This window comes from Varroa jacobsoni, unplaced genomic scaffold (genome assembly GCF_002532875.2).
Source record: "Varroa jacobsoni isolate VJ856 unplaced genomic scaffold, vjacob_1.0 contig01347, whole genome shotgun sequence".
Taxonomy (NCBI): Eukaryota; Metazoa; Arthropoda; class Arachnida; order Mesostigmata; family Varroidae; genus Varroa; species Varroa jacobsoni.
Window position 1 is genome coordinate 18,360 of NW_019214626.1, and position 23,046 is coordinate 41,405.

Consider the following 23,046-nt stretch of genomic DNA (forward strand, 5'->3'; position numbering starts at 1 on the left):
GCTAGTATTTACTTTCTGCGTCCTTCCAGTGCGGATATCGCACCAAGGGGAAAGCGCAGAAGCTATGGATACGCGTTCTAAGAACGGCTAACCTACCGTTCCTTTGTCCTTGTTAATAATGAATGCTATCTTTCCTTATTTTTTCTAACTGGAAAAAGGAAACACAGTAAGAAGTAAAGGAGACTGAAGCTAGTAAAACTTTAGTTAGTCTGTTAATGTTGTCCCCCATTAGTTTGTATCGAAGCACCAAAGTTCTAGTTGCGTTTTTACCAGATAGAGTAGTGTGTGGATGGTCGACATCGCTCATCAGTGACCCAAGGCGTCGTATACATTGAGTCAGTCAAGGTCTTTGACGGCACAACTGCTGGCGGTAGTCGAGCAGTGGCGTAAGTGCGCTGAAATCAAAGCTACTCAATGTGACCGCCTGCTCCAGTCCTTCATAGTAAGCGATACCCTGCATCATGTTTGGATGCATACCAGGAAGCCATGTGCCACAATCGATGTAGCTTCAGCTTCCGTGTTAAGGCTGAGAGGGGCAACGCCCTTGGGGGGGGTGTTCGGAGCGTGCGATTTTTCAAAGAGGTTTGTAGTGATGTTTTGCGGCGTGGCCTACTTCTGAAGGCACTTGTCTTTTGGACGCTGTACACAACGGTGGTCGGAACCCAAACCTCAAAAGGTTCAACGATGTTAGCTACACTGGAATCGACATCAGCCGCTTTTCGTAGTAAGTACATTGGTCGGTACGGCTTTTTCCACAGGTCTATGGGGAGACAGAATTGAACAGTTTCCAATGCGGTGAGTAATAGTTAGAATAAGTTATGAGGACACCCTGAGCAGATTCTTGGTCTGAGCACTGGAATTAACTGGCGACACGATAAGCGAATCTCGACAAGAAACGTTGTTGAGACGTTCTGCATCCGTGTATCAAGTGGGATTGCCGGTTTGGTGCTTCAGAATCCAGTCTAGGTTACGAATAATCCGCACTACTGTATCTATATATCGATAGAGAGCTATTGTAGAACCTAAAGGTTAACGCTTAACTTTTGTTAGCGTGAAATTGTCTTTCAGTTTGAAAAAGGTGAGCTTTCAAATTAAATACATTCGCGAATAATATCTTCTGGCAATGGCTCCCGTGAAAGTGTTACGCAAAGCTTTAAGCCCAAAGTTTTTTAGTTATTTTTCTCATCGATAATTGTTGAAAATCTTGGAAAAACTACGCACATGTCGTCCTACACAATGGCTTAAGTAAATGCAAATTCTGTTCGTCTAAAGACGAGCGTACGCTTAGAGTAGATATTCTCTGGTATAGTCTGACCTATATTGAAATAAACAGAATAGATACATCTTCCGTAACCATAGTGAAAGGTACATTTTCTGGTCTGTTTGTATTGCAAGCTTCACTTTAAACGACAGGTACGTCTAGCATACAAAGAATTTAATATACTCGTTTGGTTAGATCTTTCGCGGATTCGACGAAAGTTTCTAACGATAACAATACATCAATCATCTGACAATAATACAGTTCACCATAGTGTGTGATGTCAACTTCTCGGACCTTCAGTACAATGGTAGTACCGCATATTTTTAAGACTAAGTCTGTCTTCATTCATTTAATTCGGACGCCGTGTCCACTAACTGACGAGTTCAGGATGTTCTATCATTTGCTCACAAAAGCGTGATTACCACTCGTTGGAATGATCAATGAAAATTAGATCACAAAATGAATACACCATATTGGTCGGACATGTACGCTTTTCGAGTCGAGGCGCCAATTTTTAAACGCTATGTTTTGTAAATAACATGTCTATGTGAATTGCCTGATGAGTACACGCTTCCAATAGGCCAAGTGGCACGGTTTACTAAAGCAATAGTGCCTCTGATAATTGGGGCTTGAAAAAAATGGTCTAAAGTATCCGTTGGTACGCTAATGACACGGTTCAGACCGAGTGTTGAGACACTAAAAAATGCTAACAGATATTGATGTGTACATTCTAGTACGTCCAAAAGATGGCTTTTCACAGTAAACCATCAATAAGATCCAATTCCGAAAAAAAAAAAAAACATTTTTTCAAGGACGTAGCCAATGCTGGAATATGTATTGACTTGACTATTAATTGATCACTGTTATCATTCTCGTAGTTATTTGAGTGCGTCATTTGTTAAGACCTTACATAGCAGCTCGGAAAACCGTTACCGACGGATAGGTTTCGTACCTCGCGATTCGGATTGCTCCCGAAGTTGACTTACGAACGAAATATTATCAACGAGATAAACCGGGTTGAATGCCTAAATGGGCGTAGGTAAAATGTCTAGATAGACTAGTAAGGAGACAGATATTTTTTGGTACCATGTGTACATTTTCTGATCTAAATTTCGACAGCAGCTCATGGTGCGAAACGACGGCCTTCTGGAAGAAAAACAAGACTCTTTTAAAACATTTTGTTGGTATGTTATTTAAATTTATGAAATAAAAACATTTTCGAACATATTGCGGAACATATCGCTTGAGTCACTGAGAAAAGCAGGCCCAAGATCAACCTGTAATACAAGTGTTCTAAATAATAAGATCATAACTCAGTTTAACAGGGGATTTATAGTACTTGATACCCAAGACGTTTTTAGAGGGCAGATGACACGATCACAGTATGCAAAAGTGCAAACACGACGCATTGCTTCAACCCAATGAAACGCATCACATAGCAACTGAATTGCTTAATAATTGTTTTATCATGGGATGTCGGCCAAATGTTAGTACTATACATTGTCAAAATGATTCTCTCAATTATTTCCAATACAACACATAAACATTTCGTCACGTGTGGTACGGCCAGTGGTGCGAAGTGCCCCATATATTTCACACCTCGTATTTCAACCAGTTGTGAAAATGCTTTTCGTCGAATTGATTCGTGTTCATCAACATATCACGCAATTCCGTCCGCTACAGTCGAGGTGCGCGGTCTGTAAATTTTACGTTACAGCTTTTGTCGAATGGAGCACTAGCCATGTTTCAGCTCTTAATAGATAGACCAATCTGTTATATTATAGCTGACCTATGACGTTGGTATGGCCAGCGTTTTATCGGACTAACTACACCATCACAAGTCACCCTTTCTCCGGCAGGAAATAAGTTGACTTCCAAGATCCGAAACTTCTATAACTGTCGAATTCCCTGTACTGCCTCTTTTTACTTGATGGTTGCACTACTATAGAGTTCGATCAGGCTCTCCTGATTTCAGTCTACGGATCGCTCAGACCCCCGTTGTGTAACCACATGACTATGACGTTATCTACTGCTACAGCTGGCGGATTGTTTCGAAGACGGCGGCAACTGAGATCACGCACTGCCGCCACTGCCATTGGCGCTATTGTGACCTGTGATGGACTAACCATACATGAGTAGGATCGCGCGACTGGATAACGCTGGCCTATCTAACTGTACTCTTTGCTGGCAGCACAGCCGACATCGTCTTCGCTAGTGAAGCGTATACACAGCTGGTCTCCGGAGCGTCGCGCAGGCTTTTGTCCTCTCGTCGGTTCGACGGTGTCTCGCTCTCGATGGAACGCTTCAGTGGTTTGCGAACGTAGCTGGGCAGCTTCGGTTTGAGCTAGTTTCGGGTGGGAAGTGCCCTTTTTAGACGCGCGGCATGCCGCTGCGACGCCCTGCCCGGGGGCCGCAACAGGACAATAGTACCAAGCAGCGCTGTGATTGCTACCACACAGGCCGCTACTGGTGTATGGCTGCCTTTTCGAGAAAGTTCGGCGACACCACTAAATCTAGCGGGAGGCTCGGACCAACTGTGGCTGTACAAAATCGGGACCTAAATTAATTCACTGGCCACAAAAACAAATACAGAGAAAAATGCCAGGAAAAAATAAATATATGTATATATATGAGTGGGAATAGGGCTTTTTCGTCCCTTGTTAAGCAGCGGAACTTCCCCCACGCAAACAACAGTGTCGTTAACTATTGAACCGTTTTTATTTGTCTATCAAGAAGCAAGCACAGAGTAAATTAAGCAAACGATCTTCTGTTGGGTTTGGAAATATAAGTGCGAGACATTATTATTAATATGGAAACGAACTGGAATAAAGAACAATGTTTCTGTGTACAACTTGATCGGTTGTCTTGCTTGTAGGTGTAAGAATCGAGATGAATCTAGCTTACAAACTACACTAAGATGAAATTGCATTTGTAGAGCATTTATATCAACCGCGGCGCTTCTATTAATTATACTTTATGTCGTCACGTTTTTCCGGCAAAAGAGATACTTCACAAGCCCATTTACGATAACTATGTGTTGCCTGTAATCGCTCCCACCGATCTTAAGAAAATAAGGCGGACGCTATAGGTATCCATCGGTGTTGTCGCTTGTTACTTAACGGCACCGTTTGAAATCTCTCGCGTACCTATTTTTTTGTGAAAATTCAAGCCAGATTATTATGGAATAATAACAATGTAAGCCTATTCTTTGCCCTATTTGACGACTCTACAAGTCCATACAGTTCGGAGAAATGTGGGCCAAAATTGCTTCAGTAAAAAGATATTGACGATGTATTTGCTATAGGACGCGTACACGAACGATCGGTCGATTTAATAGAAACACTTAAAAAAAAAGTTCCCTCATTATGAACGATATGATATGAATATTCTTATAACCTTTCAACAGACGGATGCTATTCATCGAGCAGAACCCATAGCCAAATCTATGAGAAATTATTAACAATTATGGAGCTCAGTCTAATTCAACACCCCCGTCTATATAGTAGAAAAAACTTGATAAAATTCCATAAAAGCTGACTATGCTTCTCTATCTCTTGTAGCAAAGCTGTGTTCTGTAACCTAAGTGGCTTTAGCTTGCAGAAGTAGTCATGGCGTGGTTATTGGGCCTAATTTGTTTCTGGTGTGAGGAGACAACTGAACAGCTCCTCAGTCCTAATGTACCGCCAGACACGCCCCTTCCACCCTTGGTATTTGTATAGGACAGGCGCCCCTGGCCTTCTTAGGCGGGCAGACTCCCTCGAGTTCCCCAGCTATTCCCTGAGGCATGCCAAGTATTCTTTCTACTCGGACGCAGTAAACGGCGCTGTAAGAAATCAAGTTAACCACAAGTGGATTAAGTACTACTCGCCTTTTCCAACTATATTGCCCCACATTAAGCACAAGAAGTCCCCGACTATAACTGGACAACTCGTCTTCATGAGCGGCAATCGTTCCGTTCTCGTGGCTAAGACATGTAACCGCGACTCTCCGAGGTTCAGGGGTGGAACCCCTGTCTTTCTTCTTCGTCCGATAGGGTTTCAGCCCGTACCTTTCAAGGATAGCAATTTCGCCTTATATGACACGATAATTTTACCTTTTTACCACGTGGTAGCTTTGCCATTACACAACAGAAAGATTTTGAAGTGTTTGAATACCCGGAATATTGCTTCTGGAGTTCATTTGTGCGCAAATTACAACACTTAAGAAAGCTGTGTGGATTTTGTTTGCAACATAAAAATAACCCTTTAGCGCTAGTGCGGCATAAAATATAATTTATGATTATATTGCTATCTTAACAAAATACATTGGCTGACTGTACTAAGTCGCTATCGGACCCTTCTGGTCGCAACTACTGGAGAATGCTTCTTATCTTGCAATTTTCTTCAAAATCTCTACCTAATAGTTGATCACCTTGAAATACAGCTTAGCACAGAGAAAACAGTGAACGCACCCTAGATCTTGACGATTCGAGCTAAGTTCCCATATCAGTCTTAGCTGTTAAATCCAACAGTAAAGAACGTTTTCTAAAAGAAAAACAGGAAGGAAAAATATTTTATAACATACAGCTTCTTACACGTAGTTTAGAAAAACATTTCGCAAAAAACAAAGATGGAGAAGATTCTTCATTCTGCTGGGACCCGAGGACTCGTCGTTTTCAGTTTTGGCGTGTTATGGGCTCACGCTCCACCAGATAGATGCTCTCCAGAGACATGCAGGACCCCTGACATTTGCCTACCAGGACACACACCTAAACATCATCACATCATATTAGGCAGAGCCGCGCCTGGCAACCTGTCCCATTAAGGACTTCCCACCAAGGTGGTCGGTTCAGTGGTGGCACCTAGTTGATTTAACGTAAATATGCTAGCTATATTAGCTTTGTTCAATTGGACCGCCTAGGTCGATAGCAGGGCTGGTTGTGTCGGTGATAATATCATAGACTAGTTGGCCGCCCATGTCGTCAGGTCAAATAATTGCAAATGCCTCTTGCTTACTAATTTACTACGTTAAAATTTCTATACCGTGTTAATATACCGCATATAGTAGTACGACCTCTACGCCGTAAAGATCCATGCGATTCCGTAGTTTTGCCCTGTATATGTGATTGTCTGCCCGCTGATTTTGTGTTTGCCAGCGTTGACTTTGCGCAAGGTGGATTCGAAAATGGCGCATACATACGGACAAATTAAATGATTAATTTATCTTTTCTCATTTACGTTTGAAATTAAACAATATATTAGGTAAAATGTTCTGAAATTAACGCGTAGAGTTATTTAAAATGTCTAACGATATCTCTGACACCTTCGATGGACTCTGATCCATAGAGTAACGATCGTATCCGTACGTGTACGTAATATGTATACGCCCTTCACGCTTTAAACAAAAAAAACAATTCGAGTTCAGATTGTTTACGGTAAGGGCGTGGCGAGTACCCTGCAATTTGAAGAGTATATTTAAATATGCAGATGCAAATAAATGCGGTCTGCCTAATTCGTGGTCGGATGCACTATCGAAATGTGCCTAACTGATCGTACGTAATCCAGAAAATCTTTTGCTGTTTTTCAGCTTAGATCGCAGCTTTATCTATCAGTATATTCGACTCTTCAGAAGCGGCTAACGCAAAAACAAATGACCCACTACAATCGATTGTTGCCCAAAGTTACAGAAGGCCATTTGTTCAGAAGGACTTCTCAAGGATTGTATCGCATACACGTACAATCTGGAGTCAAGCCTAAAGCTTGTCACTGATCGATTGATTAAATTCCTTCCGTCGACTAAGGCGACGCATGTACCCTAAATTAGTGCAAAAATTAATAAAAATCTGCATTATACGAATGACAGAGTAGTAGCAGTACTTTGTCTCCATCTGCACAACATGGGTAGGCATCATATCGGAGACTGGCCCGTACTATTCGTTAGTTTCATCATCACTGCACATCCATTCGGTTTTCGGCCCATTCAAGCCTTTACAACCGTAGCGCGGAGCTTTTATCAGGTCCGTTCGGCTTTAAGATTTTTCTAATGATATCTACGAACGCTGTAGGCGATTACGAGTAAACTAGTCACAGGCTAAACCGCAGCCGTCACATGAATAAGCACGATCCAGGGTGGACAGTGGTTCACGGCCGATAAGCTAAGCCTAGCTGACCTTAGGTGAATTACTGCCGGGCACGGTATCTGGTTCAGTAAACCGTGTCGACCCGTTGGGTGAACGCCAGATCCCCCCTGACACCTAGTGGAACACCATTATCTTGACACCCTAGCGACGGCCACCTTCGTACGCTAATTTTATTTCGTGCGATGCGGCCACAGGATCGGCAACTAGATCTATTTATGGCTTTGTTTTTCCTTTTGTTCGCCACCCTCAGATATGTACTTCGATTTAAGATTGTTTTCACCAAACTTTCTGGCGTTAACGAGCTTTACGGTGTCAAAACGTTTCAGCACGGAGTAATGTAAATACATATATATACGGTTAGTTATGTTTAATTATTTCATTAGATTTAGTCGGGGACGTTATGGAAATTTGATAGTGTTATGAAATGATGTTTTGTTATGCTGTCTTGTTGTGAAGATATTTAGTGACCCGCAAAATGCTCGTAATGTCTCTTTATTCATAGACAAAACTACTGTATTTTAATCTGGACAAAACACTTACTCCAACAGCAACACCTTACAAAGAATTAAATGAATAAGTGCCAGCCATTAACATAAACCAAATAGAAAATCACGCGTTCTAGATTGCTTCTAGTAATAGGATCGACAGCAGACGGCGCTTTATGACTTCACAGCTGAAAGCCCCACGCCAGCGATATGATGTTGGACGTTTTGAACGTGTTCTTGTCGATAAGTTAAGTATGGTAGGGTGCTCTGGTACAACAGTGCAACAAAGAACTTGCTCAAAGTAAAGATATGAAACGCGCGCGACCCGACACCCTCGACTGCTCGAGATCTTTTGTCTTCGAAGAACTGTATCGTGTATCTTACACTATCCAATGACGCGAAGACATCGCTATAGATGTTGTTCCAGGAATGCCAGTTGGAAGAGCGCACAAAGGGGGTGGGTCTTGAACATAAAAGTGGCTTCATTCTCTGACGTTGCACGTGATTAGGGGATCAAACGTTCACCACTATCTTTGTTCTTCTCAGTTCTGGATAAGCGACCACGTAACAAAGCGCTCTGAAGTGCAAGAACCGCCGAGATTTCTACGGGGACGAGATAGCGGGAGTTTGCCAATAGTAGTTACGCACAGAGACCGGGCGTTCTACCTAAAACATCTGAGTGGTTCAACTACGTGGTAGATTAGATAGCTTATTATGGCGGTATTTTTAAATGTTTCAGCCATAAGAATCATTGTCGTATAAAGAGAACAAGAAGCACAACCATTTTAGTGTTCACTAGATTTCGCTGGCTCAGTTTAAAGATTACATTTTACTCTTCTTACCCACTTGAGATAGTATTCTAAATCTTGCAAAATAACGTGTCGTTATTAGACTATTGAGAAAATCTGTGATGTTTCTTTGTTTGCCCAGCTTTCCACGGCGTTCCAACTTAAAAGTAAATACGAATCATAATCGTTTAAGTTCTGTCAATGCGAAACGGTTCGCGTCGGCCGCCTTGCCGAAGTACAGATGCATGTACACGTATAATTCGAGGAATTAATTTTTCGAAGTAACTCTTCTATAAAATATCTTTCGTTTTTCGACGTTGGGTCTAACTGAACATATCGAATATTTTTTTTATTTTCAATAAACGCAGCCCATGAACGTAACGGGCCATTTACGCAATATTTGCAAGAGTATACATGGATCGTTAGACCTACTAGCGCGATCCCCTCTCTTTGATTGGTGTTATGCGATTTATGAATTGATATTTTGCTATTTTCTATTGTATCTTACCGCCATCCTTTAGCGTAATCTCGTACGTATAGCTATATGTCTTGCAAATGTGAGCATCCATTTATTATTAGTACGGCAATGATAAAGATATGAATATATAGAATATATATAGTATGGGAAGTGTATATACTGTTTCCGGATACGTAGCCTGCAAGGATCGAAAAAAATGCTAGTAACTATATTGATAAACACGACGCATCTATGGCAGAAAACGTTTCTTTAACCTTCAGCTTGAGTTAACTGTTGACCTTTCAACTTGTGTTATGGTAGTGGGCCCCCACATACACCCAGTCATGGGAAGTAGAGATGGAGATTCCGCGCTAAATAATCAGCGGGCAGTGACGCCTCAATACCAGACGACGCGTCAGGATCAACATCGGCCCATACAATATTCTTATCAGGTCCAGCAGCAGTCGCAGGAAGAGCCCGTAGTGCTCTATACCAGAGGACAATACAGTTCAGCAGGTATTTAGTTAGCCACGATTAATAACTTTGCTTGATGCTATAACCACGCTTATTAAGGATTGGCACTTCTACGTTTTCTCTTAAACAAATGAAGGCGCGTTAGTTGTTGCACTGGTATCCCTTTTTACCAATAAAAATGTCCTAGTCGTCGAGACCACGTCGACCCTCGGCCTCGACGGCGAAAATCCCTCGTTTTGCTACATGTTTCGATCTGGTAACATTTAATTTGCAACTTCGGAAAAATATCTAACTGTTTTTCGTATACAATCGCATACGATCTCTTGATCATTCTAGATAGACCATTCCGGATAGAAAATCACACGCTTCTGCAATCTGCTCTAAAGATCTTTGAGCAGAACGACTTTACAATAATGGCCAATCTCCAACAACAAATTGGATCCCAGGCCATTCTACTATCACTCGATCAACCGGCACCGATAAACAAAGGGTTAGTATATCCTCTGACGCTACTTTCTTGTATGTTCTATTTGTTGGTCAGGCGTAAACCTTCAATTTTTCACGTTCAATTATCGGTCTATAGGAAAAACGTGAAGTTTTTTTTTTTAAATTTGAAAAATTAAATCCATACAGGTTGTTGCAGAAAACATGTTTAGCGTTATTCTTCGCGTCAAATCTTGTTCGTTGGTGATGGGATTCTTGATTTGTATCGATACTTACGTGAGGTAATGCACAAATAACCATAGGTTGCTGGAGATAACAATCAGTTCGCAACATGCTGAAGTTTCGATATGCTACAGTAGTCCTGCAGGTGTCTGGCGAAGAAAAGTCTTCCCGTATGTTCAGCTGGCCAACAACCAATTTCACAATGTAAGTAGCGCCATCTCTGGCGATAATTTGCATTAACGCTTCAATCTTACAACTATGTTTGTAAGTCTAACTTAAAGTTGTTAAACAGCGAAAACAACATTTTTAACAGGAAATGAACTGAAAAAAAAAGGGAATCCGAGGCGGCCGCTGCAGGTCCGTGAGCACGCGCTGCTTGATTATCAAACCGTCGATTCATCTCGCTATCGCACACTCCTTAAACTTGATCTGACCTAGGAAAAAATTTTGCCGATTAAATCTGATTACCGGATAAGGTCAGACTTTCTACATCGTCACCTGGAGAGCCTTGAAAAATTAAACGATTTATCTTCTACAACGATAATTCGAAATTGTGTTCCCCAGAGCTATGGTTCAGTATCGAATACCTCCCAGCCAATATTATAAAGTCTAGCTTGTTACAAGGTCACCATTGATGATCGATACAAGACATTGTAGTCAAATAAATATTGCTGTTCTGTAGTTCCTATAAGCACTGCATATTACCAGCTACTATCTGACTAATGCTAGAAAAACACTTTTTTTATTCGCAAATTCGATTTGTAAAAATGAGTGCTTCATTTACGTGTCGTTAACGTGACGTCATTCGTATGAGGTTATAATTGACCTAACGTTCTGTTTCTCGACGGATCTTACAGATATCATTACGCTTCACAGGAAACCAGGTAGCGTTATTTATTGATTGCACACATAAAGGGAAACTATCTCTATCTGGCGGCCGTGCCCACATAACGCAAGACGCCCAACTTGTACTTTTCGATAGAAGAGAAGCTGATGCATTTCTGGTTAGTACACACACAGTCTGGAGCCGCATAAAAGTATATACATCTAAATTTGTTACGTTCCAGGTACTGTTATTATTTTCTCTGAGACGATCTCTTTTCTCCGTCAGAACGTTGCGAGTTTATCTACATCAATTAATTGCTTTGACACAGGATGAAGTACGTTACGTCTACTTAGCAGCAGGGCCCCAGGCATTGCAACGGTTTCAATGCCCCTGGCTTGTTGACGAGTCTCAGCAGGACAAAGACGAAAGGTTAGCACAACTTGTTCAAGAACAGCAAAGGTATAAGAAGGACCTAGATGAGGTTCGGGCCACATTAAGGAGGATGCAGCAGAGCGTTGATCAGATAGAAAAAATCGTTTTGCCAGTTTGTGAAATTGACCAGGCTAGGACCAAGAAGAACCTGGAAACTTGGAAAGATGGCTGCAAACAGTGCACCTGCGAGGTAAACATTGCAAATAGCATGGCAATAGAATATCTATTGACGATGAGATAATTTCCTTTAAAAGCCACCAGCGTTTGCGTTTATATTATTCATCGAACACAGCTTTGCACAACCACACCTGCTAGGTGTACTGAAGTTGTTTCATGGGTGCAAAAGTAGGCCAGACATCATCAAGCATAACTGTAACAGCACATTCATTAACTTCTAACTTTGTTCACGCATTTTTCAGAACAAAAATGTTACCTGCATACCGTTACCATGTCCTAGTCGCGTGAACTGCTCAGACCCGATGTTGGATCCGTGCTGCAAAGCCACATGCGGACGAAACTGCTCTGATGGAGCTGATATTCTTATTCACGGGGATTCTGTCTATACGTCGCGATCCCTTACGGGCTGCATTGTAAAGACGTGTAATGTAAGCGAGCAGCTATTTGATTTAAATTATAAAATATTATTAAAAATAACACCCGTTTAAATGCAGTCTATTTATGCTAGCAAAGGAAGATTGGAATGACCGGAAATCAAGAATATAACGTCAGAACATTTCTACGATGGACTTAGAGATTTAATTTACACCCTGATCGCCTTCACATATCTGCGTATTAATTAAAATATTCTTTAATAATTTAATTAGAATATTTTTTCCCCTCGTGAACGTGCCTCCATCACTTTACTTCGAGTACTTCATTGATCGCCGATGATAATTAGTAGATATGGAAATTTGAAGCTTAATTATTGCACACGCACTGAGTAAGTCTTCTGAATAAGAGATGCAAATTTGTATATGAACCCGGGGTAAGCGGCAAGCGACTTAAATGCGTGCTGATGTGTGTACGAACGATAGCTTTATTTAGCAATAAGGTGAAAACTGTCTTCGACTGATACTGTTACTATTAATTAATGAGTAATAGCCGAAGAATAGAACGTGCCAGGATGGAAGCACGGTTAGGATCATCTTCTTTGGTCCAACTGTGCTCTACTCTTCCTGTTGTATAATACTGTGACAATGAATAATAGACATGATGTGGAATGAATGATTTGTCAGGCGGGAGTTATCACCTTCAACAATAAGACCTGCCCACCTCTGGCCTGTCCCGAAGAAGATCGGGCGCTGCCGGTGGACGGCTGTTGCCCCATTTGCCTGCGGCGTCATTGTGGGACATTTTTAGGCGCCTGTGCCGAAAACGCCCACTGTAGCAACCATATGATGAATCCACGCTGCACCTGTGATCAGGGCTACAAAGGCGACGGTGTCACTAAATGTGAAGGTATGTTACTGGGCCTTAAGGATAAAAATGTTTTGGCATACATAAACGATGGTAATAAACATTTTCTTCTACACTGGTTAGCTCTTGTCATTGACTGACTATAGACGCCCTAAGCAACACGCAAAGCTTTTCCTTAGAAATCTAGATGTCTAGTGCTATCGTTATCTCCACCGGTTTTAAGGTCGCACACGGTTTTTAATTAACAAAAAAAGATAATAATGCAGACGTTCACAGTTTACCTAATCATATATTTAATCATGATTTAAGTCAAAACTTTATGCACAGCTTTCAATATACTTACCATGACAACTTGTCATCATCAATCACGTACCATGTACAGGCAAAGAAATTTATTCGACTGTTACAGATATTGACGAGTGCGCTTCAAAGGACTTAAATCATTGTTCCGGAAACAGTGTCTGCGAAAATACTCCAGGAGGTTATAAGTGAGTAGTTTTTGCTACCAGAACCATTGGAGAAACGCTCCGCTCATCTGACCCATAAATCCAACCTGAGCACTTACAGATTTGAATCAGTTTTATCATTATTTGCCCTCGTGCTAATTACTGCTATCGCTATGTTGCCGATGCAACGCATGATAATAAGACGCCATTTTCCACCATTTCACCTATTGGAGGTCTCGTCAAGATGACCAAATAATGGTTAACTAGGTACCCAATCAACCAGTTCAGTCCTGGAATCACGTACTGAAAAAAAAAGGCTTATCAAGCGAACGTATTGTACGTGCATGACCTATGAATATACATAGAAAGAAAGACGAAAATCTATAACAAGCAATAATCTATGCGTGAACCTAAATGCAAAATACGTTCGCAGTTGCAATTGTAAGGAGGGATATCGTATGGATTCAGTCGGGCATTTTTGCGTCGATATTAATGAGTGCGCCGAAAAAGATTTCTGCGACTCGGGAGCCACATGTATAAACACGAATGGAGGTTTCCGGTGTGTATGTCCTGAAGGGTACCGAAGCGAAGGCCGAGCGTGTAAACGTGAGTATAAGATGGGTTTAGCGCTCGTCTATAGACTGTAGTTTGCGTTTTTTTTTTGCCCGATCGACGACGGGATTCTGTCGTTTCAGCTGATTCTACGGACCCATTACAAAGTGTCAGTCGAGTTGAAGCACTCCTAATTTTGCAATATAGGGTATATTATTTATCATTCGTAAACTCATGTCCATATGTGCCAGTTGCCACACGAAAGAAGTACTTCTCAAATCGAAGATCGAGAGACCAATTAAGCCGCTAAGAAATAATTAACTGCAATAGACACTAACTTAGTCCCCGATTAAATTCTATTCCGTAGCGGTTTGCACAACCGACTGCCAACATGGAGGTTACTGTAAAGCTCCGGGGCTATGCGAATGCCGTCCTGGATACCGAGGCGATCTTTGCCAATACGATATTGATGAATGTGCTGGATCCAACATGTGCGGAAAACATGCCATCTGCATCAACCAGCCTGGCCATTATTACTGCCAATGCAAGGACGGTTTCCAGCTTGAAGCATACAATGGGACTTTGCACTGTGCAGGTCACAAGCTAATATTTAGCTTACCTTTATTTGAGGTTATATCTATAGCACCGAAATAATTTCCTTCCGAAATCAACTAAAAGAGAAACTATTTTATATCTCTAGCATCATCTCGTCCTAGAAATGGCTATAGCTCCCACCTGACCCGTGTCCATGGGCAAGCACAGAGCGTTTGCGTTAGATAGAAATGCTATGAACGTCGTGAGAGCACTCACTTATTACTTCGTGTCGACTGTTACTGCAGACATCAACGAATGCGCCATGGATCCATATACATGTCCCAGCGGATGCAACTGCATCAATCGAGAAGGCTCATTCACGTGTGCATGTCCCGCGGTGGACTCCAGCGGTGCCAATGTAACTAGCTGGAGTTGCCGTGTAGTCGATAGAAGGTTGAACTTCAGCGGCAGCGTAAACGACGGCAGCTCGTTCAGTATCGAAAGGGGTTGTACCTCTTATACCTGTCGACGAGGAACGCCGTTGCGAAGCTCATTCAGTTGTGATTGTAGCGATCCTCAACAAATGCATCGGGCGTGCTGTCCTCACTGTTTTCAGGAGGAAAAGTCACAGTGTCGCTTGCGCGCCACTGATGGCTCCATCGAAGTCGTTGCTAATGGCCAACGCTTCATTCAAGACTGCGAAATCTGTACATGCTCCGTGAGTAAACAAAATTTACGGCAGGGTACCGTGTAGCAATCCATAGAGACCGGGCAAAGACTGTGCTTAATGCTGATATTGAAATACTGCTACAAGTTTGGTAACTCATTTTACAGCAAGAAGATACCTATAGTTTAAGTGTGATAAATTACAATATGAAAAACTTGTTAGATGAGATTAAACCATAATATGATTATCGACGTTATCCTCACAACAAGTAGGAGTAAAGCACTTATCGATTGAATGCGACAAGTATCACTACTTATTACGTACCAATTGATAACCCTTTGTATCGATGGGGATTAATAAGACATCCAGTGGAATAGTTATTGCATAATGTTTGAAGTAACTTTTTTCCTTTAATCCAATTTTCGACGTGTTGCCGCTACTGATGATCTACTCGCGGACGTGAATAGTTCGGCAGCGTTCGCTGTTCGAAACCTCTGTGTCCGCCGTTAAGTTGCCCAAACCCTCAACAGCCACCAGGCCTCTGCTGTCCAATCTGTCCTGATCAGGACGCCTGTGCTCCAGTCAGTCCCCTCGGAGGTTTCCAGGAGAGTAGGCCTAGAAGTGTAGGAGATCGCGGTTGTCATCTGCCGCCCCAGTCGTTGTTTATTGAATCTTCACAGAATCCATGGGCACGAATATCTTCGCCCAAGGTAAATGGCTCGTTAATTTCACGGTTTAGCCATAATGGTTAGCCTTCCTCATAGCAAAAGCCAAAAGAAGCACAAGTGCCAAGGCAAAAAATGTCTTTTCAAGACGTTAAACATGCACACACTAACGTAGGGTAAACCTACATACCTTTGAATACCGTATATGTACACCGAACAGGCGGAGCGGGGAGTGCCCTGGTGCGATGCGTTTTGCAATAACAGCGGTTTTTTAAGAAACGCGAATCTTCTAGGCGCTTAGTTAAAATGAAGTATGTTGTGTACTTGCGTTAACAAGTCCCTGTTGCATTCGGCATAAATTGTAGAAAACGAACAGCAAAAGTGGTTTCTATTAGTATGAACCTGTGGACAAAAGGGGGCGCTTGATGGACCAGAAGTCCCGCCATTGACATGTTTGTCAGACGACACATGTGACGGAACTGACTTTTCTTTAATACAAACCTTTCTCTATAGAGATAACACTTTTGCAGATATCCTAACAGCTACATGTTAGGTAAACACGACATATCTGATTTAATATGCAGAGTAACAAAAGAGTTGTTCATCTGTTACCGATACGCTATAGCCTGCCATAAATAAACAGTCGCTAAAAAACGTGACAAACCACCACACGGTTACAAAACACAGATAATTTTTCTATCTATGTATTTATTTCTAGAACACCAAATGTATAGTGTTTTTTACTACTTTGCATGGAATGGTTAGTAGACAGAACGCTACAAAGGTGATACGAGCGATAAGAATCAGCTGGTACTACACGTATATATATATATTTGAATAGGCCTATGTGTTGTATGTCGTATTTCTACAGAGGCGATATGAAAAGAAATATTGCACAATAAAACTTTACGTACTAATCCATCCATTGTTCTGTCCATGTAATACTCATCGCCAACAGAACTTTCATTGTAACATTAATGAATGCATTTTTCCTAATGTTAATCTGTGCCGCAAGTTGTCTGTCCATTGCATTGCTCTGATCTTCGCCATCTACTTTCCTTCTGACTCGGCTTTGTTCTTGTTGTGTTGCTGTTATTTCCGCGGTTTTTTTTCTGTGCGGCCCACTCGGGCAGGTGGGCGAACCTGAGCTGCGCCCAATAATAGCCACCAGTACGGTAGCCAGTACCTCGACTTCAAGCCACCTTCAACAGAGTGAACAACCTTTTCCGGGGTAACTTCTCTTTTCGTAGGCTAAGTTCCCGGACTAAACCAGCCGGAACTCCGAACCAGTAGTAACTTTACTTAATTATTTTAACGCATGTTATCTCTTTCTACGAAAGTTTTACATGCTACATAGAAATGCATGTCATTCAATAACTTACATCTGTTTATATGACATACCGAAACAAAGTGAACTTGCAGTTTGTTTGTGTGGACGATACAGAGAGGATGAAAGTAGTAATGCATGATATTTTCTGTAGTGTTCGGAAAATCCAATTTTACTTGGACGCAACCAATGAAAGCTCAGACATGTGGTTAGTTGATACTAAATTTTGCAACGAGTTTTTCATATTTCAAATGAAAACCTTTAAGTGGAAGATTACACACTACTTACTTAAAGTTATACTCATAGAGATTAGAGCACTATAAACGGAAAAATCTGAACAGCATAAGTATATAGCCTTGATATGGTATATGCCATACTGATTTACAATGAATATATCTCAAGCAGAAGTATTCACTCGTCAATAGGAAGCTCCTCTATTTCCGTCGAGGCATGTCTAGTTGTTGCGAGAGAAATTTCTGCACTATCACTAAACACAGATATACAATCAAAATATATTTATCAAACATAAAGCTGCTACAGGAAGTGTTCGCTGTTGTGAGCCCGTCTGTTTGTTTTCTCCTCGTTCTAGGTCTTTTCGGCTTACAAATAAAAGCCCAGTTGGAAAAAAGATCTATATAATACACTCCCTTGTTTGCATCGACGCTATGAGCATGTTTCGGCAACTTCTCCCAGATAATGGTCAAAACAATTAGTCACGCTAACACTTCTAATAGCCGCTAGACGCTCGTATCGCCGCTGATCGAATCACAGCATTAGAGGTCGTTCGAAAAAAGACAGAGCGCCCTTAATTTTAAAATGATGTAACTAACTCCACACTGAATTTTCCATGTCGCCAATTTTCAGAGTGAGTCTTTCGTATCTTGGCATAGCGTGTCTGCTCCTCATTATAGTGGTGGTCATGATATTTGGTCTGATGCTCGTCGCACTGAGACGTCGCCATCGGAATCGGACCGGATTGCCAAGAGCCCCGCTGGATAATGAAGTCCAAACTAGGCACTCCCAGTAATATGCGGCCTATTTTCATCGTCTGTGTATGCTCAAGGGTAGTGCCTTTTCGTACTTGCCTATATATATATCGGCCCAGGTTGTTACAGTCGATTTTCCAAAACGGACGCATCAGCCTCTCGCTATAAAGTTAACGCATCTTAGTTCTTTGAATAGCTCCAGTATGTATAAAATCTTATTATCTTATATCACATGAGCGACGATATATGCATCGATGGACGGCACGAAGGTTTTATCAAGCACGACTTACTGCTTATATCTGTAACCATCATCACTACGCCTGTTTCGTGGTTATGAAATACCGAGTCTAAGGGACAGCGCCTACCTACAACAACAACAACAACAACAACAACAACAACGAATAACCAGGGCGGCCAATAGAAAACCCGTGACGCCCGGGGCGTACAGTTTAAAGAAGCGCCTATGTCAGACGAACTCATGCAACTACCCGCGACATGTCAAGAAATTACAAACCGATTTTTAAGGCGTGAAACTGCACCGACACTGTCTGCACTCAGACATGATCTACAAGTAAGTCGATGCGGACTGGCCAACTGTGTTAGAGGTCCTTCATACTAGTCGTAACTAAACAGACAATTTTTCCGCATGTAGCAAACTGGACGTCTGCTCAGCTGAAAATCGCTAGAGAGCTTTTAGAAAATCGTCAAGCGGTCAAACCAAAAACAAATGAGCTTCATTAATGGATTGATGCCGTTATCACGTTTGACGTGAACGAAATCGAAGATACGGTAGTCTTATAAAGAACGTTCTGTTGAGTGACTCGTTATTAACATCGAACGGCCTATTGCTACACCCTACGATAGGCCGCGACTGATTCGGAGTGCGGTTCATATAGAGAAAGGCGTGGAAAGATAATAATTTAGATACTTTCACCAGTCGTAGTGATACGATATATAAATATGCCATTAGCAACGCAGTACAGTGTCTCCAGCTACGCTTGCTACGACAACCATTGTAATAGTATTTATTTATAGCTTATAGGAACATCCGTCTAGTGAGGAGACCTAGCAAAAAATCCAGCTTGGTTGCCCTGAGGTGTGGTCGCTTTTCTGCCGTATCACGTCCAATGGGAAGTTCGTTCCTGCCCACTCGAGCTCTGTTTTTTTTCAACGCAAATGGCAGTACCGTAGCGAAACGTGTTTAATCGGCCTAACGTTTCGAGTGCCGAAATCGTAATTGGTAAATTGTTTCCGAATGATTCTTCGTGGCATTTAGCTGTGCTGCTATGGCACAAATGAGTCGACGCGGGGTGAGACGACGGATGTTGAAACTGTATATGGAGACGCGTACAAAGCAATCACGATAGGGCTAGTTAGCTGGCCATCGATGCCGAACGATACCGTTTCCGTACGATGTGAGATTGAATAGCGATGTTGTTGATGGCTTTAAACATACCGTGTGGAATATTTTTTACTTTCAGGTTTTATCCCTTCTCTCGCTGAGACAAGCAAACATAAAAGTTAGGAGAAAATCAAACTGGTAGTAAGTCTGTGATATGTTAATCGCTGCACCGTAATTCATTCTAAAAGTTAGCGTTCAGCATAGGTCATTTCAACTTATAGAGCAACAACCGTGTAGTTGTGATCTAATTATTATATATTTTCTATTTTGATGAAAACGAAAAATTCAATAAAAGCCAAATGTCGTGATGTACATACACATGCGTTGTATATGAGGCGACCCGTAGGGGGAACACACATCTGAATCGTGCTTCTTATTTGCAGTCGCTTTTTTCATGTGACGGTCACAGTATATGGAAAATAACGCTCGAACAACCGAGCGGACAGCCTGTTCCCGACGGCCATTGGACGTTCTGGCTAACCGCACTATGTAAAGTCTGCTACTAGAAAAAGGTCAGCGAGAGCTAGAAAAACAGCACGCTCCGCAGTGTAACAGTCTTTACAGGTGTAGATATTCAAAGCGTTCTCTCTACGCTGACTCGACATCATGTTAAAAATGTAAAGACGTAAGCGTCGTAACGTACTGTCAACTTCTATTAAACCACAACAAATCGTGCTCTAAGTAGGATCGGTTGCCAAAGAAGGACTACGTTTTTCACAGTAGTTGAAGCTCGATTGAGCTATTATTGGACAGCGGACGCGCGAGAGGTTGAAAAGCAAGCCGAGGAAGAAGCGTGCACTATATTAGGAATTTCCGCATGTCCATCTTTGATCATTTCTCTCGAACATTGCTAACATTAGAAGTGAGCGCTGTTCCAAGCATACCCTCATCGTATGTACGATTGTTTAGCTGTAAACCGTTAAATCACTCAATGTCCAAGGATGTTGTAAACTTCTCCTTGCTAAACCAAGCACTACATCCTCCAGGAGCCTCTGCAAGCAATCAAGTCGACGATGCCGATCTGTTCCGAAAAGCGTTGTCTTGCTGCGATGGCTTTGATACGAAGCCGAAAGAAAAATGGGCCCGTCGAATAGTGCACGTGCAATGCTGTGCTAGAAAATATGTTTTGTTTTCCCTTGGGTTGAGACGAATTTAACTGAGTCAGAGGTACGATGTGGTGAATTTACTCATTCTATTTTAGAACATTAAGCCAGAGCTAGTTTCGAAGTAACGCACAAGATACTAACAGGAATCTATCATCTCAATGCACAGGAGCTCGCAGTAGATCTGAAGAGTGGCCAATTCGACTCGTGTGGACCATTCGTCGCTATCATCAGCCAACCACGATGTTTATATAGAAACAATGAGGAGACTTCATGACTGCATCGAACTCACAGTGCGGCCCCGAATCATCAATTGTATCTTACTCCACGAACGAGTTTTGCATGAAGAACTGCGAATGCAAGCACAAGTTCGGCCATTGGCACTTACCTAACAAAAAATTAAAAACGCCTGCTTCGTGCAACCGCGATTCGTCAGCTGTTGATCCCAGTTAATCAATGGTTGTACGGTGTCACTCACAGCAACTATACTAAGCTACCTCGAACAACTTTTGACGACTGTCGTCAAGCATCCTTCTGCCCTGAAAAGCGTCGGGACCGGCGTCGGTAAGGATCACCACCACCAACAAAAGACCGAACGCAACATTTGAAAAATATCAAAGGAAGAACGAAGAAAATGAAGCTTCTAAGCACTGGAAGACAATATGCCTGGTTAGCAATCACCAGATATCGCCTAGCTCGCTAAAGCCTGGAACGTATTGACACAGGTATTAGCGATCGCTGATTAAACCCATTCGCTCTTCATCTACTTCGCGAAACGTCTCACTGGAACCACTTCACCGAGGAAATATAAACTCGAAAATGATTCGGACAACTCAGCCATTGTTTACTGCACTGGCTATGACCATTAGCGACACTGTTGTCACAAGTCTAACGATCACTAAACTAGTGAGTGTGTCGGGCGAATTTTACCCTCTTTCACATTAACAAACTTTTATAGGCTTAATAATATATAATAGTCATTTCTTTATGATAATTAATGAAAAATATATAGGCTATGTGACGCCAATGACAAATGATCCTGAATTTTACCTGGCCAAGAATACCAAGCAACGACAAGTTTTACTATCATGTATACGTATATATATATATATGTATATATATATATATATATATATATATACACACATATACACACATACAGACACACACACACACACATGCACACTATGTATAATATCGTATCGTTATAATATAAGAAATTCTTCAGGCTGCCATTTTGTCGACATGTGCTGCCCTCCTAGCTTACCTGGCTGCCAAATGCTATTCAACCAATTACTAGCGATTTACTAACTTTATCCAGTATCACGTCGAGACAGAGCAAGCTTTTACATCACATGTTATGTAAAAGAGGCGACAAATCGTTCAACTAACTCGGGTGATGTCTACTGTATTCTTGTTCGCTCTGACTATATGATATGCATACATGGCGCGGATCACTTCTTACTTCAAAAAACGTAAGCTCCATAATTACTGATCGTATTTGCTGGGCTGACGTTGCTTTGATCATCCACTTAAGAGGAAGACGCACCTGAAAAAAATCTTACCATAGTGAAATTATGATTTTTTAGGATCCCTGTGGCCTTCAGGAAAATGTCGTCTTTAAAGTCGATGAAAAAGATGCAACAAGCGCATCGATAATAACATGAGAAAATAAAATTACAAAACAAATCTTACAGAGATAATTGGAGCAATACAAGATAGTAGTAAATTATTAATACGATATTTTACTGTATATTTATGAGATGGGTAACTGTACACTAGTCTATGTACGCGTAACCCTGTTGCAATGTATAATATAATATATAAAGGAGTTATTTTCTTAGTATAATTACTGCTACGATCTAACTAAGCTAGTATCTCTTGTCTCTAGTCTTGCGCACGTTCAAAACATGTTCCTAATGTTTAGCATCGACGCTTCACAGACACGACCAGTTCAAAGCGACTCCGAGACGATAAGAACGTCCGTTCAGCCACGTGTGTGGGCTATCTGTGTACAGACCTGGGTCGTTCACGAAATATACTAGACTGAATTATTAATGAAGAGTACCGAATCCGAAAGTGATTTAAACAAGACGCTGCTAAATGACCATATAACGAGCGAACAGCCATCATTGAAAATATAATTTACTAATATACGACAAGTGTAAATATAGCCAAGCGAAAAAGAACTTAAATAGGCTGTAATATATATGCGAGCAAAAATAAACGATAAGACCTTCCGCAACGTCCACCTCTCGTTACTAATACCGGTCGAAATATACTGATTTGATAGGAAAATCCGCATCTTGAGGCTCGAAAAGCCTAGCGAGATCATACAAATACGTCATACGTGACAGGGATTTACTATCAGATCAAACGAAAGGTTCAGATAGTTCTTGTGGAGTGTTCGAAACGATCGCGCATCGCAATCGCTTCTGGCC

General features: G+C 41.6%; 1 protein-coding gene across 5 annotated transcripts; it reads left to right on the plus strand.

Annotated features, from left to right (window-relative positions):
* LOC111271981 (protein kinase C-binding protein NELL2a) lies at positions 1 to 22,850 on the plus strand. Of its 5 annotated transcripts, none has more exons than XR_015315555.1 (16): positions 1 to 724; positions 9,431 to 9,625; positions 9,920 to 10,073; positions 10,330 to 10,453; positions 11,107 to 11,253; positions 11,404 to 11,697; positions 11,927 to 12,112; positions 12,743 to 12,965; positions 13,333 to 13,411; positions 13,803 to 13,975; positions 14,289 to 14,516; positions 14,761 to 15,173; positions 15,590 to 15,832; positions 16,921 to 17,018; positions 17,979 to 20,014; positions 20,775 to 22,850. XR_015315555.1 is itself a non-coding variant. In XM_022853079.1 (16 exons), exons 1-15 carry the CDS (start codon positions 487 to 489, stop codon positions 18,139 to 18,141), a joined length of 2,958 nt encoding a protein of 985 aa, XP_022708814.1. In that variant the 5' UTR covers positions 1 to 486; the 3' UTR covers positions 18,142 to 18,178; positions 20,775 to 22,850. The 5 variants fall into 5 exon arrangements, 1 of the variants encoding a protein (XP_022708814.1); XR_002687257.1 differs by having other exon boundaries at positions 17,979 to 18,671; XM_022853079.1 differs by having other exon boundaries at positions 17,979 to 18,178.
* Positions 22,851 to 23,046: the final 196 nt, after the last annotated feature.

Bases quoted from the DNA above. Each gene is read 5' to 3' on its own strand.
- LOC111271981 (XM_022853079.1), top strand. From the start codon at position 487: ATGTGCCACAATCGATGTAGCTTCAGCTTCCGTGTTAAGGCTGAGAGG. The intron at 725-9,430 runs GTAAGTACATTG...GTGTTATGGTAG, and splicing joins GACATCAGCCGCTTTTCGTA to TGGGCCCCCACATACACCCA. The intron at 12,113-12,742 runs GTAAGCGAGCAG...ATGATTTGTCAG, and splicing joins GCATTGTAAAGACGTGTAAT to GCGGGAGTTATCACCTTCAA.